The 16984-nt window shown below is 39.6% G+C and overlaps 1 protein-coding gene and 1 non-coding gene across 2 annotated transcripts; both read left to right on the top strand.

Moving 5' to 3' along the window:
• The first annotated feature begins 5168 nt into the window (after nt 1-5168).
• Nucleotides 5169-13918, top strand: LOC140909310 (collagenase 3). Its single transcript, XM_073338322.2, has 10 exons — nt 5169-5297; nt 5389-5630; nt 6818-6966; nt 7065-7190; nt 8417-8578; nt 9215-9332; nt 10158-10291; nt 10653-10812; nt 11614-11717; nt 12853-13918. Exons 1-10 carry the CDS (start codon nt 5175-5177, stop codon nt 12951-12953), a joined length of 1419 nt encoding a protein of 472 aa, XP_073194423.1. The 5' UTR covers nt 5169-5174; the 3' UTR covers nt 12954-13918.
• TRNAK-CUU (transfer RNA lysine (anticodon CUU)) lies at nt 5902-5974 on the top strand. Its single transcript has one exon. It is a non-coding gene; the product is annotated as a tRNA-Lys (tRNA).
• Nucleotides 13919-16984: the final 3066 nt, after the last annotated feature.

Raw genomic sequence — 16984 nt, 5'->3', positions numbered from 1 at the left:
AGGCCGCTTTGGTATCACTGCAAATAATTGCCAGTTGGAAACACCAACGCCTAACAGCATGCTTTACTGCTGTGTCAGGTTAAGGAACTGACTGGGACTTAGGAGAGCTGGGTTCAATTCCCAGCTCTGTCATGGAATTTCTCTCTCATCTTAAGTCACATGATCTCTCTATGACTCACTTCCAGTTCCTCCAATCCCTTGTCTGCCTTTTCTATTTAGATAGTGTTTTCCCATTAGTGTCTAGCAAAAGAGGCCTGCACCTCTGTTGGGGCCTTGAGCAGTGAGGGTAATAGAAATAATGATAGTAATACATTCCATGCCTGCATTCCTTGTATGTCCAAAATTCCCTAATGAAAACAACTGGGTGTGCGCAGAATGCAGGATTCAGCCCATGGCCTGCACGTAAGGTGGCTATTATAAATGATCTTTCATGAATCAACTTCTTTTTTAATGTTCTGAGAAATTTTTGCTTAGTGTTTGTGATAAAATAATTACATACTCAAACAACCTTTCAGCCTATCCCTTTTCTTTGGTGTGTCTTTCTACCCACAAGCAAAGTTTCTCTTCATTTGTGGATGTTGCCTTTAAATAGAAAAGGACCAACATTTATTATGCAGAATCTTCTGTTGGGTGGATAGTTTTTCTTATTTGTTTTAATATTTAAAGTTCAAAAAGATACCACCTTTCCTTCTATATTTAACTTTATACCTTTTAATACATGTCTGAATAAGGTAAGGTGTTTGCCTAGAAAAAAAATCATTCCCACTGTAATTTTTTTCTACAAATAACATGTCTGTGCCTTTGGGCTGTGAGGCCTCAGGGCAATTATTGAAAAGGCCCCCAAAACAGAGTCTTTAGAAGAGTGCTTTCATTATGGACTTCAAGGTACTCAGGAGCCTGTAACTTTAAAACACTCATTAAATCATAGAAATTAGAGATGGAAGAGGACTTTTTGGCTATCTAGTCCATCCTCTTGCTAGTGCAGGGCAGTCCTTGACAGTATAGTTACTGGTGTTTTGACTAGTCTCACCTTAAATATCCGAAGTTCAGGGCTTCAAACCATTTCCTTGGGGGAATATTACTACAGTCTAACACTGTTCCCTTTTCTTAATTTTGTCCATTTGTCCCTAAATAATTACTCTCCCTCCTATGTTTATAACCTTCAAATGTTTGTAGGTGGTTATCCATCCTCACCTTTAAGCATCACTTAGCCAATCTATACTTATTGTAATAACTCTATGATAGGGTGACCAGATGTCCTGATTTTATAGGGACAGTCCCAATATTCGGGGCTTTGTCTTATGCAGGTGCCTATTACCCCCCACCTCCTGTCCCGATTTTTTACATTTGCTATCTCATCACCCTTCTCTATGACCACCTAGGAATTTGCCGGTGTCACGATGTTGCACACCATGGCCACTCAGAACTTCACTATGACAATGAGCATAGACATTGTAGCCTCCTATGCCAAAAGCACAGGCTTCTACCCAGTGCTTGATCTGTGCCACGGCTTGCGTGAGCTGAGCCCTGGCACCTCTAGGTTTGGCAGTTCATAGTCCCAGCACCTCTAGGCTTGCCATGTCACTTAAGAAAGTAAAAAAATTGCTTGAGCCCCGGCAACTCTTTCATTACAAATTAAGCACTGCTCCTATCACCTGAGCAAGAAAAGAGTTGATATTAGCAGCATAGAGCCTAAGACACACAGTGGGCCAATTCTAATTCCAGCCTGTAGCGGGCAGTGGTGCACAAACACTCCAGCTGTTCTATTACATACTCCCTTAGTTAGAGGAAGCTAATTTCAGAGCATCTGGGATTCACAGGAGTTTAAATTATTTCTGGATACTAACACATATCTTTGAGACTGCTTAGGACTCAGATTTGCTGCTGTTTCACACAGGAGTGATGCTCAGGACTTCACAACAACAGTTGGGGTTGAATTTAGTAAAAGGTTACTTTGGAAGGTTATTTTAAGCACTACAAGGCAGATACTCAGGTGGGGTTAATTGTCAGAGCTCTTCTGATGTCAGTGGAGTTATGCAGATAATACTAACTGAGGATCTGCCACTACCACTTAATCCAGTTAAAAGCAATACCACATATGTCAGTAATGCAATATTGAGATTGACTGACCCAGGGTGGGGGTTTTTTAGAGGGAAGAAGGTAGGAGATGTTTAAATCATTATTGCATCCATTATTAGAAAGATTGTATGCCAGAATTTACAATGTTATTACCTGTGATTTGGTCTATTCATTGAGTTGCCAGCTATACGATATGTGGCCTGAATGTGAATGCAGCAATGACCTGAAATGCATCAGGGTAGGGTGAGGAGTAGGGGCTGGGCAGAGCACCAGAACTGAGCTGCCAGTAACAGCCAGGTGAGAAGGGGCAGAAGAGAGGGGATGAGCAAAGCAACAGAACTTAGCTACTCATTGCTGATGTTGATGCACGAGAGGAAAAGAAACTAGTGTAACTGTCACAACCCAGAGGGAGTTTGCAGATGCTGCAGTTAGAAAAATTATCTTTTTAGTGGCAAACTGAATGAGTTTGACAAGGAATGAATGCAACACAAGAATGTGAAACCCCACAATCCTATTATGTCAAAGTTCCTTCTTAGCGTAGAACTGTATTTTAAGAAGAGATAAGAATTTACTGTCCTACCATCACAGTATCTGAGTGCATGTGGAAGGATCTAAAGGTGGACTGGATAACACTCACCTGCTAACTGGGGCGTGTAACTAGAGATCCATGGAGTGGTGATGATGCTGGTATCCCTCACCTTCCCCTCACCTGTGGGTGATGGGAGGGGGAAGAAAGGGAGGGGAATTTGGCTCCTCTTGATTTCCCTATTTCCCTTCCCCCTCCCTCCCTGGGACAGGGTTTAGCTTTAACTGGGTCTGAGCTCTGAGCCTGTCCCACCTGTTCCCACTGCAACTGGATGACTGGGGTCAGGACAGACTGACCCACTGGCTGCCATTTCCAGAGGCAGGGAGAGGAAGCAGAGGTTGTTTCTGCCCACTGCTCGCTTGTAGCCATTTTAGCTTTGTTCCAGCATCAGCCTTTCACACCCTTATTTCTGGAGTTCTTGGGCTGCTGGGGACTATACTGAACACCAGATTTTATGGAGGGTCTGAAAGGGATTTTTTTTCCCATATGGGAAAATTGAGAAATGACTGTGGGATTTTTTTCACCTTCCATCTGGCATCTTGGACATCCGGGTTAGGGATTTACATTACATTTGTCACAATGTTGGCAAACTCCAGTGCGGTTGGTGCGTTAAGAAAGGGTCAGATGTGAGGTCTCTGTAACCCAATGGGCTCAGAGCACAACACTGCATGATAAGAGGGTAAACCTTCATGGCTTACCTCTCCTAGCTCCAGCATGGAGGAGGGGAATAGGTTGGGACTCTGATTGCCTGTCAGGGCAGGCCTGGACATGTAGAAGGGGAATTGCACTCAGACCCTCCTAAGATTTGTAGAACCCAGGGCCCAGCTAAATTCCACATTAGAACAGCCCTGCTGGGTAGTCCAGGGAGGTGCTTCTCATTGGCTAATAGTTTAGAAAAACAGAGGCCTCCACATTAAACCATACTCTGGTATATGTGTTTCATCACTTCAGTACCAACATCAGCATATTAGAAAGGGAAAATCCTGCATCTGTAGGCGAATGGACAAGATGATTTAATAGGGGTTTTCCATCTCTAATTTCTCTGACTATATTTAGCACTGGCTCAAACTTGCAGTTAAATTAGAAACTTGGCCAAATAATCCAGTGCAAAATTCCACTCACTTTCATCTATTTTTGCGATTTGTCATCACTTGATAAAACATTATTTGTCATTTGGGCAACTGGCTGAAATTTTACTCATTTAGCTTCACTGGCTCCTGTTTCATCAATAGGCTGAATTATGCTGAGACGTGTTGCGTTGTATAAAGCTGGGTGAGGTCTCTGATGAAAGATCAGATTAAATGAAAGTGGTGGGTAAATTTCAACACTGACAGAACCTTGATCTGACTTACAGGCCAGTAGGAATGTAATGTGATGTGGACAGAATCAGTGATGGTAGCCAGTCTGTATTTTCCAAAGTGCAGAATGAGCTTAGATTGAGTTGACTTTATAGAGAGAAGGAGTAGCCTCAAATTCAAAAATACTGTAGCATTCACTGCTGCCATATTACCAGTTTCACTACATCTTGTGCTGTGTAAATTATCATAATCACATGCTTCTATCATGCTTTGTACACAAACAGAATCTACCTATCTAGACTTTTACACAGCCCACATGACAGTAGTAACTGTGTGCCTAATGGACCTATGATGGTATCCCATTTAAATTATATTATTGTTTTTAAGGGAAGTCAGATTCCATGAACTGGCCATTTTACAGGCTCATATTTGCCTTTGATCAAATACTTCTCAAAGGCCAGCATTTTCAAAAGTGAATACTGATTTTCAGTTGCTGTGTTTTCAGGTACATCTCAGCTCGGTAGCCAAAACCTGAGTCATCCAAATCCATTTCTGAAAATGTGTCTGTAAATGATTCTGATCTGTACTGAGACCCACTACTATCACGATTCCAGCAGCAAAATTGTTGTTAGAGTTTTAGACTAAAAATGAAAACAAACAAACAAACCCAAAAACAGGAACATGTTAGTAATATAATATACTCCACATTGTTGTTGTCTTATGAATCAAGATGGTAAGTTTGCAAAACAATTGATGTGCTAATGAATTACTATAGACATTAAAATTATGCAATTATTTTACTTTAAGACAATCCATCTGTTCACAGAGCTTTTCATATAGTGTCGCTTTGTCTGATAAAATAAAAGGAAAGTAATTATCCTATCAAAGACGAAAAAGTAGGTCAGTGTAAGTTATTGCAAAATAAAGAAATAATGCTGAGTTGCTTCTACACAAAAATTCCCACAGCATCTGTAAATATGCTGAGAGCATGTTTATATAAAGATATAGTTTCTAAGCCCTTAGTGGGACCACAGATGCCCAAACCAGGACTTCTTGGAATGAAGAAATAAACCAGCTGTGTAAGCATCTTTACTTTGCAATGACAAGGATGTTCTAATTTGTCCACAAGAGATGACTCACCAGTTTAGGTCTATAAAAGTAAAGGTATTTACACTCTAAAAAATCAGAGTTTCAGAACCCAAGAATTCAGCATGATGCATCCAAGCCTTGCAGCTGCCTTCCTTTTCTTGCTGGGCTTGTCATGCTGTTTGACACTGCCTATTCCCCATGAAGACAGCGATGAATTCACAACGGAAGACCTTCAGTTTGCAGAGGTACAGTATAAAATCAATCTTCACATATTAAGGTCGGCTGTTTGATTGCCTTTGTTCTTTGGAAACTGGAAATAATATTTTTTTCCCCTAGCGCTATCTAAAGACACATTACAACCTACGTTCCAATCCTGCTGGCATAAGGAAGAAGAATGCCAACTCAGTGGCAGCCAAACTTCGAGAAATGCAGTCTTTTTTTGGGCTGGAGGTGACTGGCATATTAGATGAAGAAACATATGAGCTGATGCAACAGCCAAGATGTGGTGTCCCCGATGTGGGGGAATACAACTTTTTCCCTAGAAAACTAAAGTGGTCAAAAAATAATTTAACATACAGGTAAAATTATAACATTTAGTGTTATTGTTTCTTATTTTCAAGTTATCCTGCTATATAGGTGTTCAACAGCCATTATGTCGTATATTAGGTTGACAAGCTCAGCAAGAACAAAGGGTAGTTCAGACTTTGTAAAAATCTCATGTTGCAGTTTTAAAATCTATATGGCCCTGATCCAAAGCTCATGGAACTCAATGTGAGTCTTACCATTAACTTTAGTGGGCTTTGGATCAGGCCCTATCTAAATTTCTTTAATGAACTCAGTTATCAGTCAGCCTGGCTAGCTCCGTTGGTAGAGTATGAGACTCTTAATCTCATTGTTGTGGGTTCAAGCCCCATGTTGGGCATTTGATTGTGCTGCGGGAGGGATAGCTCAGTGGTTTGAGCATTGGCCTGCTAAACCCAGGGTTGTGAGCTCAATCCTTGAGGGGGCTGTTTAGGGATCTGGGGTAAAAATGGGAGATTGGTCATGCTTTGAGCGGGGGATTGGACTAGATGGCTTTCCGAGGTCCCTTCCAATCCTGATATTCTGTGGTCACAATATGATACAATGGTGCCATTAAAAATAGCCCTCTCTCTTTCTTATCAATATTTGCAGGAAACCAAAGAGTGATAAGAAAGAGAGAGGGCTATTTTCCCTATGTATTAAATATGGATATAAGTGGTATCTCTGATAATGCTATGTAGCAAACTGTTAACAAACATTGTTTTGTAATGGTGACCGTTGTATCTCTTCAATGTCTCCTTGATCATGTATTGTCTCTCCAGAATGGTCAGGTGCATGAGATATTTCATATCTCTTCAAAATATTTTTAGTAAAATATACTGAATAAAGTCCCATATTATCTATACAAAATATCTTAATAAAGAACAAACTTTTTGTTTTCTGGGGTTTTTCTAGTGCGTATAATAATGGCAAAAAACCCCCAAAAAACAAAAAACACACCCCAAATCCCAAACTGTTAGGTCATTATCTTTCTGAATGATACTGATAGATGGAAATGTACATTTTTATTTCTGGAGTACTGTACATTAGTAATCCAATTCTTTCTTCTGAGGTAAGTGCACTTTAGGGATAGCTTTTGAGAAATGACTGTCTCCCAGTCAAAAGTAGGTTTTCATGGAGGTACATTGCAAAATTCCTTGGACCTGCAGAAAAGTTAATTGAAGATATTTTATCTGATTGATAGAATTGTGAATTACACTCGAGATCTGACACGTGCTGAAGTGGACAGAGCATTCAAAAAAGCATTCAAGGTTTGGTCTGAAGTGACACCACTGAACTTTACTAGAATTCGCAGTGGCACTGCTGATATCATGATTTCCTTTGGAACTAAAGGTAACAGAGAAAGTTTACTTTTTGGCAGTTTAATTATATTTTCACCTGTTTAAAGATGAGATGTAAATGCTGTCGGTATTTTAAATATTGCTTTGTAGAACATGGTGACTTTTATCCCTTTGATGGACCTTCTGGATTACTGGCTCATGCTTTTCCTCCTGGACCAAATTATGGAGGAGATGCCCATTTTGACGATGATGAAACCTGGTCAACTGATTCCAGAGGTAACCTGTTCAAAAGATCATTTTAACTAGAGCTGGGTGCACTATTTGTTTCAAATAATATTGGCTATGAATTTTGTCCTTTTTGGATAGCAAATCATTCACAATCTCATCCTGATTTCATCAAATGTATTTGCTATTCAGAATATTTGCCAGATACTTTGGATGGATAATTTTCACCCTATATGTTGTTTGTAAACGGTTTGCTTTGACTGTTCTGTAGTTGTTTTTTATTATTCATGTTGCGTGATTGGTTACTGAAGTCACAGGGAGCTGTTTTTAATCCCAGATTGTAGATAGGAGTATGGTACACGTCTTGCATGAATTATGGACAAAACAATTATTTGTGTTAAAATTTGAAATTTGTAACTCTCTTCTAGAATACCTGTCAGTTGTCTGAATACACCAGAATAATGAATCACATGATCCATGAACCCAGAGAAACAAGGCAGTTTGGGTTTTTTACTATTCAAATATCTCATTGTTTCACTTGCAATTTGAGGGTGTCCAGCTTGGATCTCAGACAGATGGTGTTACCCCGCAGTAGAGCCAGTGGGAGTTGTAGATACTTACCATATCTGAAAATCAGGCCACTTTTATGAAGTTTGAAAATATTTGCCCTTGTCTGCACAAGGAGCCATTTTTGAAAAATGGATCCAATTGTCACTAAGTTTTTTTCAACTGCGGACACTGTTTTTCAGCACTGTGTCATCTAGCTTTGCTGGGAGCAGATTTATTTGATCCAATGCTGGAAATAGCATTGATGGTCAATGGACTACCTACACTAGGGATGGAATCCTGGCAAAACTTCCATTAACTTCATTGGACCAGGATTTCACCCTACAATTTCCAACATTGCTAAGATGATTGAGTTGAACTGGGGTTGGTGATAGTGGGAAATTTTTCAAATACAATTTAGTGTAAGAAAAAACTTAAAGGGCTCAGGCTATTAGGCCATTACTCAAACAAAATTCCCATTGTCTTGAATGAAGACAACAGGATTGGACTGTGTATCTCAGCATCCCCATCTGTAAAATGGAGTTAATAATATTTAGGGTTAATTATTTCATGTATGTTCACTTCTTAGACGATGTAGAGATCTATATAATTGTTTTGTATCATCAATGCAAAAAAGACATTGTGAAAGAGGATCAGGCAATAAACTGCATTCAGATACATGTGTATATTGTTTTAACAAGTATTTTTGCGTTTGCTTTGCTTTCTTATAGGATACAACTTGTTTCTTGTGGCTGCCCATGAGTTTGGTCACTCTTTGGGACTTGAGCACTCCAGAGACTCGGGAGCTCTGATGTTCCCTATTTACACCTACACTGGCAACACTGGGTTCTTGCTTCCTGACGATGATGTGCAAGGGATCCAAGCTCTCTATGGTTTGTCTTCCTTTTGCCATTTTATCCATGTATCTTGGAATGTACATGTTGCACTGCAATTTACCTTAGGGTGAACAATCTGCTGTTGTTGTTCCTATTGCTCAATTGCCCTACCATGGTAAATTAAGATAGAAACTCTGGATCCTGGGAACCAGGCCTCAGGGTCAGAAGATACCCACATTTAACACTCAGGTAGAAACTGCAGCAAGCAGTGTCAAGTGCACAGGTGATTGCTGCTGGCTGGTTACCTGCTTTAGTGGATTTAAGGTCCCTGAGCTGTCTCCCATGGGAGGATGATCAAAGACTATGAAGTAGGAGAAACAGAAATGCCCATAGGGGAGACCTTGGGAGGAAGCAATCTTCTCAGAGGCCCTAAAGACATGATGTCAATGGCACCCATTTAGTTTTAGCCGCAAATATCTTTGCAATGTAACTAAACCCCAAAACATAGGGACATGATTTGCCAGAGGAAGAATAAGAAGGGAAAGTGAATATCATTAGTCCAGACAGTTTGTCCTTGATGGTTGTATTCATTCTGGCACTGGTGGACTCTTCAGTGTCCCATTTAGTACATAGTTATCTTACATGGAAGAAGAACAAATGCAGTCAAAGCTAAGTTATAATTTATGGTTACAGGTGCAGGAGACAGAGATCCCAACCCCGAACACCCCAAAACTCCAGAGAAATGTGATGAAAATTTGTCACTTGATGCAATAACAGAACTTCGAGGAGAAATGATGATCTTCAAGGACAGGTTGCAATGTGTGGTTTACCTATATGCTTCTTTTGTTGTACAGGGCCCAGCCAACTCACTACTAGAACTACACTTGGTACAACTGAGAAAAGAAACTGGCCCAAAAACCTTTTTAATTTCCATTTCTTTATCATTTGTTTCTGAAAATATAATTGATTAGATCTTTTTCTATCTTCCAAAAAATCTGCTATCTTTCTCCCTTAGAAGTTAATCTCTTTTTCTAAGCACAACTAAAATAGGTTGTAAAATCAACAGAAATAACTGTAAGGGCCATACAGCATTTCACATTTAAGCAGCCTTTATAACATAAATATGGGCTTGACTCCCTGTCACACTGGTGACAATCAAGAGTTCCTGGAAGTCAATGCAGTTAAATTCATGTGAAACTGGTGTTACTTGGGCTCAGTCTCCACCTGATCAAGCAGACATACTTACTGGTTCATGGGATTGCACTGGATTTTTCTCTAAAATTCAGAGATTATTTAATTTTCTGGGCAAAATTGCACGGCACGCAGCAATCTTACGTGGTGCACTGCCAAGTTAATCTGTAGTTTCTCTTCTTAAGGAAAAAAGGTTGGACAAAATGAAATCAAGACATCGGTTTGTTCTCTTCTGTGAAAGTGTTCACGTTATGAATGAGCTAGGTAGTCTGAACCATCATGGCTCGGAGAGGAAGTGGAGGTCTATAAGATTCTTCTTGAATTAAAATGTGTTCCGCATTGTAGAAAAGACTGAGAACCCAAAATTAGTTAATATTTGTGAAACACTGTGAAAATGATATCATAAAGAAGATGATAAAAAGCCCATTTTCTCTTTCTGACTTAGGTTCTTCTGGCGCCTACATCCTCAGATGGTTGACGCAGAACTGGTGTTAATTAAATCATTTTGGCCAGAACTTCCAAACAAGATTGATGCTGCCTATGAAAACCCCATGAAAGATCATGTGTTCATATTTAGAGGTAAGCCTTTTGCAAATGGCAGAAAAGTGGAAGTATCTTAATCAGTCTCATTGAATAAAACTACTTAGGGTTAAATCTACAGTCCTCACTCAGACAAACTTCCATTGGTTTCACCCCAGGCAACACTACAAGATCTTCAATGGGCTAGAGAGTACAGAATTTAGACTAGAAGGTTAGGTCCTCATCTGGTGTAATAGCTTCACTTTACACCAGGTGAGGATCTGGCCCCATATAATCTAAGTCACATAAAACTAATAATGTCAAATAATAACAATGTAATAATTATTGCTGGGTTTTACTCTTCTAATACCTTTCCATTGATGCTCATAAAAGATTAACATTTTGTCATCATTATTTACAGGCAGGAAATTCTGGGCTCTGAATGGCTATGACATAGTTGAAGGGTACCCTAAAAAAATATATGAATTGGGATTCCCCAGAGAGATGAAAACAATAGATGGGGCTGTCCACATTAAAGACACTGGCAAGACTCTCTTTTTTACTGGAGACAAGTACTGGAGGTAAGTTAGAGATTTATGAGTTCTTATTTTCAATTCTGCCAAGCTTAACTGTGTGCAAAAGGGCCAATTTTTTGTTTATTTGTTTCAGCGTAGACACTTATGGCCTCATAGATCATATGTTTTCTTTCGTTTCAAAGTTTTATAGGGATAGCAGCTCTTTAGAATGTACCATAAAGATTTAAGTAACAAAATTATATAAACACTTAAGATTAAATTATGACATTCAGCACAACCCTGAGAAGAGGGTCGTAAGAATTTATCCCAGGAGAAACTGTAACTCAGATATACCTCTTAGACACAATTCCTTCCCTGCTTCCCTCTTCCTGGATATGTGTGGCACAGGGTTGTAAGTTACTGCTGCCCTAAACAGGCAGCCAATATGACCCACTTTGTTCTAGTTTTCTTGTGCTGGCCAATGAGTTGGGTTTAGAGCCAATGTTCCATCCATCCCCTGACAATTTCTGCCTACCTGCTCCAGTGACAGACATGCAGCACCATCACCCTTATATACCTACGTACAATCCATGTAGAATCTAGCCTTCCAATTCTGTAGTTTATTAACCAACCTTTAAAAATTTACCTTTATTGTTCTTGTACCAGCTGAGGTTGTGTTTCTGGTATAAGGAGGCCTGGAGAATTGAACTTATACTCACCATTTCATTTGGCATAGACAATCTAGCGACTTCCAGCCACTTACAACTTGGGTATCTTTGAACAAGGTACCTAAAGGTGATAGGACTTTTGTCAGATTGCAAGCCATGCAGGTTCATTGAATTTGTATTTTTTCCATGTTTAACATAGCTATGATGAAGAAAACCAAGTTATGGAAAAAGGCTACCCCAAACTGATAGAGGAAGAATTCCCAGGAATTGGCAATAGAGTGGATGCAGTCTACCAAAAAAATGGTATTTCTTCCCTTTCATTATTATCATTAAAGTGGTCCAAATTCAGAATTCCCAGCATTTACAAATTTCCTTCCGTCCCAAAGCAAAACAAAAAGTTGAAATTTTCCTGTGAAATGAAATTTCTGAAAAAAATTCATTTTGGAAATTTTGAAACAACCTTATCCCATTCAGTTTAAAAATATTTCATTTTGATCTTATAGAAATGTTAAATTTCAAGTAACATAATCTATGAAAATCAAAGCAATAAAGTTGAAACAAAGAATATTGATCTTATAGAAAGGAAAGGTTTAAATGATTTTGTCAAAATTTTCAGTGCAATCAATGTTCTCATGATATTCATTCAACATTTTCTGATAGAAAAGTGTTCCATTTGAAAAGTTTCAGCCAGCTCTAATCACCATGTGTTATTTCCTGATATTTTAAATTGTTTCCTTCCTTTTTGATAAGAACACTTGTCGTTGTACAGTGCTTTATATATATTCAAAAGAGTGAGTTTGGTGGGCAGGTTTTAGGATTTTGTAGGAGGGAAACTCAGAAACGAAGAAAAGGAGTACTTGTGGCACCTTAGAGACTAACAAATTTATTTGAGCATAAGCTGTAGCTCACGAAATCTTATGCTCAAATAAATTTGTTAGTCTCTAAGGTGCCACAAGTCCTCCTTTTCTTTTTGCGAATACAGACTAACACGGCTGCTACTCTGAAACCTGTCAGAAAGGAAGGTGAAGTATCTTTTCCAGAACCACCCAACAGGTCTCTGGTAAAACCTGGGTCAGAACTCAGCGTCAGAACTCTACACAATGTGTCCATGTCTCTGAGACCAGACTATATCGTCTTTAAATAGCATTTGCAAATCAGAGAATTAAATAAATGAGTAACCACATGATTTTCACAGGCATGTGCTATGTACAAGAGAAGAACCAAGTTTCTGAGCATCCCAAATATTGACTGTTGGCACTAATTTAAGAGCCAGAATGAGGCTAATTTGAAAATTTAGCTCAGAGTTTCAAATAGCAAATCATTTTGCTGAATAGACTTAGTCTGAAGACCCAGGATTTCTTTTTATTTGAGTAATACTTTTAACAAATGGCATTAATTTCTGCTTGCAATTCCTTTTAACAAGCCTTTTTCCCCATAGGTTACATCTACTTTTTCAACGGACCACTGCAGTTTCAATATAGCATCTGGAGTAAAAGAATTGTTCGTGTCTTGAAAACTAACTCCATGTTCTGGTGCTAATCGCTTTCTATTTGGGTACCATGCTGCAGGCTGTAGAACAGCCTATAGCAAATGGAAATATTATTGTGGGAATAGGGATTTATAGAGAATGATTCTGTGAACAAACTCTGTTTATCTACCACCAAAGCTATACTGTATATATGGGAACTATATAGCTTATGTCAGTCTGGAACTGAATTAATTTAATAGGCGGAGAGAAGAAAATGATTAGCATTTCAAGGGACATTAGACCATTTAAAATCAATGCAGAACTAACCCAGATCCCCCTGCAAGATGCTGAATGCATCCTGTGAGATCGCAAGTACAAACAATTCCAATAATTTGAGGGTGCTGAGCATCTTGCAAGAGGTTCTTGGTACCTCTTAGGAACAGAGCAATGGTGACTGCTATTTAAGAAATTAGGGCTAATCCTGCAGTCTGTACCTTAGTAAAAAATCCATTAGATCATTTGGGGATTTCATGCATGTAAAGAATGGGTCAGGACAGCAGGACTGACACCAGGAGTGTGGAGACACCAGCTTAAGATATTGGAGCTATAGAATGTGGAAATGTTTTCATACTGGCATGTCCCCATGGAAACCACTGACCATGGCATCTTTACAAGAAACCAGAGTGAGGATGGTGAAACAGCAATGTGCCTAAACTAGGCTCAGAGGAAACCATTAGCCTGAATACACTGTATAAACCAGGAAGAGATGGCAAACACCAAGAGTTATGAGATACTCAGGGAAGGCGGCTGCAATCTAGCACTAATATAGATCAATTGAGAGCACACCAGGCCTGATCCACCCTTGCTGTAAACTGATGCAGCTCCACGGATGTTCACTGGAGTTATGCTGACTTACAACAGTTAGAATCTGTCAATCCACTTCAAAATAATGTTAAAATTATGCCGTTTGGTGTTTTAAGTCAAAGTTTTTCACCCATTTGATATTTATTTCAGTTGTTCCAGTGCCTTATGAGTCCACTGTTTTTTCAGTCAACTCAAACAATGCATGACTATGATTACTTTTCAACTTTAAAAGGTATTAAATAAACTGAATGAATTAAAGTGAATTTTGAGTCTTATTCATTAATATGGACTAGTGCATGCCAAAAAGGCAAAAGAGAACTACAGTAGAACCTCGGTGTTACGAACACTGGTTATGAACTGACCAGTCAAACACACACTTCATTTGGAACTGGAAGTACACAATCAGGCAGCAGAAAAGAGAAAAAAAAAGAAGAAAAAAAAAGGCAAATACGATACAGTATTCTGTTAAACATAAACTACTAAAAATTCAAGGGAAAGCAGCATTCTTCATAATAAAGTTTAAAATCTGTATTAAGTTGTAAACTTTTGACAGAACAACCATAACGTTTTGTTCGGAGTTATGAATATTTCAGAGTTACAAACAACTTCCATTCCTGACGTGTTTGTAACTCTGAGGTTCTACTATACAGGGTATTTACAAAAGAAATCCAGTAACAGAACTTGGGGTTTTTAATAATAACTTTTTTTACCCATAATTCGATTTTTCAGGAGAATTCTGTTTTCCCGTCAAAATTTATTAAAATAGTTTGCTTTATTCTGCAAAAAAGTATTTAGTGTTGGCCCCAAAATAAGTAGAACAAGAACCAAGTATAAATTACATGACTGCACAGAATATAAGAAATGACAATTACTAGGAAATTACCAGAAGTGAATATAATTTCCTTCTAGCTTGAATGATGAATAAAGAACAAATAACTGATACCAACACTTTACCTTGAGTGGTCCCTTGAAATATGTGTTAACTACTTATGCTAAACAATGTGTTCCACCTTGTATTTAGCTGTGACACTCTGGTTACCTTTCCCAGACCTGAAGAAGAGCTCTCAGTATGCTTGAAAGCTTGTCTCTCTCACCAGTAGAAGTTGGTCCAATAGAAGATATTAGCTCACCCACCTTGTCTCTCTAATATCCTGGGACCAACACAGCTACAACAACACTGCATATAATTTAAAACTCTAGTTATTTTGCCTCTTGTTTAACTGCACTGTTCTTCCTTTAACTTATCCCTTTTCCCCTTATACCACCTGCCTTTCCTCTTTCTAGCTACAGTCCATTTTTGTTACTCTCCCTACTATTTCTATTTTTCCTGTCCCTCCTGACCTGGACTTTCTCCCCTTCAGCCTCTCCAACGCCACAACTCAGCCGCCAGGGTACCTATCCACTGGCCTCTTTCTGTGTCCTTTCTTTTCTGGTGCCAGTTGCAGGCTCGCTTGCTTCTGGCCTCTTTCTCTCCCAGCACTGTGCAGCTTCTCTCCAGATTCCACCAGCCATTTCCACCACTGGCTTTTGGCCTGCTCACAGCAGCACTTTGAGGGGAGAGGAGAAGCTGCTGATGATATTTTTTTCTTTTCCTCTTTCCCCCCAAAACCATCTCAAGCTCAGCCCGCTTCAACTACATCAGAGTCCTTGGAGTTCTCCAGACCCCTTGCTCCCAGAGCAGATGTTTCAGGCTCTCTAGCTTTTTTAAACACCGCTCCCCCCACACGCATACACATTCTAAACACCATAAGGCTACTGAGTAGCCAAATTATGCTGCTTCCTTCCTTTGCTCTCCTGACCCAACAGCCTCCAGAACAGGTGGGGCATTACAGAAGTGGGAGAGTCTTCATCTCAAGACTGAATGTCTTTCTGGAAGACACAGTGTAGTCAGACACAAGGTATTGGGCTCAATTTAGAGGTAACTGGGTGAAATTCTATGGCCTGTGTTGTACAGGAAGTCACATTAGATGATGTAATGGTCTTTTCTAGCTTTAAAATCTATGAATCTATGAAGAGCAGGCCCTTTTTCCACATACTGGGCCCAATCTTACCAGAATTAAATATGAAAAGAAATGCTTGGGAAAAGAACAAAGTCAAATGCTTAAAGAAAGCACAAGAAAAGATCTGATTGAAGCATGCTAGATGCCAAAAACAAACAAAAAACTCACTTAAAAAACTCAGTTCCCCCCCCATAAAGCTGAAATATCGGTAAACCCACTTAGAAAAAGGATATCTATTTAAATGCTCACAGTAAAGAGCAAACAATTAAGGACAACTCTGTCCCCCTCCCAAGGTCCATAAAAATCACAAATGGGCGTTCATGACTTGAGAGGATCAGAGACAACCATTGCCCCATGTCAACAGCAACCATAGAGTTGTTAGGATAATGAGACGAAAGACTGGCCTAGTGACCTAGCAGCATGCTCTTTACTGCCATGCAGAAGACCTGTGCAGGACATATAGTCAGGGAGACACTGAGCTTTATGTTAATGGCATTAATAAGTAGCTTTGATGCATCTTGAGTTGGGACATGAGTTGTGGCCAGGAAGATGACAGGCCCCACTAGTCAAGATGCCACTGAAAAGTCTCAGCTGTTCACCTAACACAAAGGGTTGAGATCATCTTGCTGGAGTCATCACCTCCTATTAGTCCTTTAATGTTCCTTATCTGGGAAAAACACTGACTACTGGACATGATTTAGAAACAGGACCCTAAAAGGAGAACCCCAAAAGTGGCCAAGAGCTAGAGGACAACACCTAATGAGACTGGACAATGCAGCTGTTTAGAAGTGTGAGCAACAAGGGTGATGTCATGGATGGAGTCTGCTGTAGACCACCAGACCAGGGGGATGAGGTGGACAAGGCTTTCTTCCAGAAACTCACGGAAGTTACTAGATCTCAGACCCTGGTTCTCATGGGAGACTTCAATCACCCTGATATCTGCTGGGAGAGCAATACAGTGGTGCACAGACAATCCAGGAAGTTTTTGGAAACTGTAGGGGACAATTTCCTGGTGCAAGTGCTTGAGAAACCAACTAGGGGCAGAGCTCTTTTTGACCTGCTGCTCACAAACCGGGAAGAATTATTAGGGGAAGCAAAAGTGGATGGGAACCTGGAAGGCAGTGACCATGAGATGGTCGAGTTCAGGATCCTGACACAAGGAAGAAAGGAGAGCAGCAGAATATGGACCCTGGACTTCAGAAAAGCAGACTTTGACTCCCTCAGGGAACTGATGGGCA

This window comes from Lepidochelys kempii, chromosome 1 (assembly GCF_965140285.1).
Source record: "Lepidochelys kempii isolate rLepKem1 chromosome 1, rLepKem1.hap1, whole genome shotgun sequence".
In the NCBI taxonomy this organism is placed as follows: domain Eukaryota; kingdom Metazoa; phylum Chordata; order Testudines; family Cheloniidae; genus Lepidochelys; species Lepidochelys kempii.
The sequence above is the reverse complement of the archived record's forward strand: the minus strand, read 5'-3'. Positions and strand labels throughout refer to the sequence as shown.

What these genes read in the sequence shown, in the direction of transcription:
- LOC140909310 (XM_073338322.2), top strand. Translation starts at nt 5,175, where the DNA reads ATGATGCATCCAAGCCTTGCAGCTGCCTTCCTTTTCTTGCTGGGCTTG. An exon ending in AAGACCTTCAGTTTGCAGAG is followed by an intron (nt 5,298 to 5,388) that starts GTACAGTATAAA and finishes TTTTTCCCCTAG; the next exon opens with CGCTATCTAAAGACACATTA. An exon ending in AAAAATAATTTAACATACAG is followed by an intron (nt 5,631 to 6,817) that starts GTAAAATTATAA and finishes TCTGATTGATAG; the next exon opens with AATTGTGAATTACACTCGAG.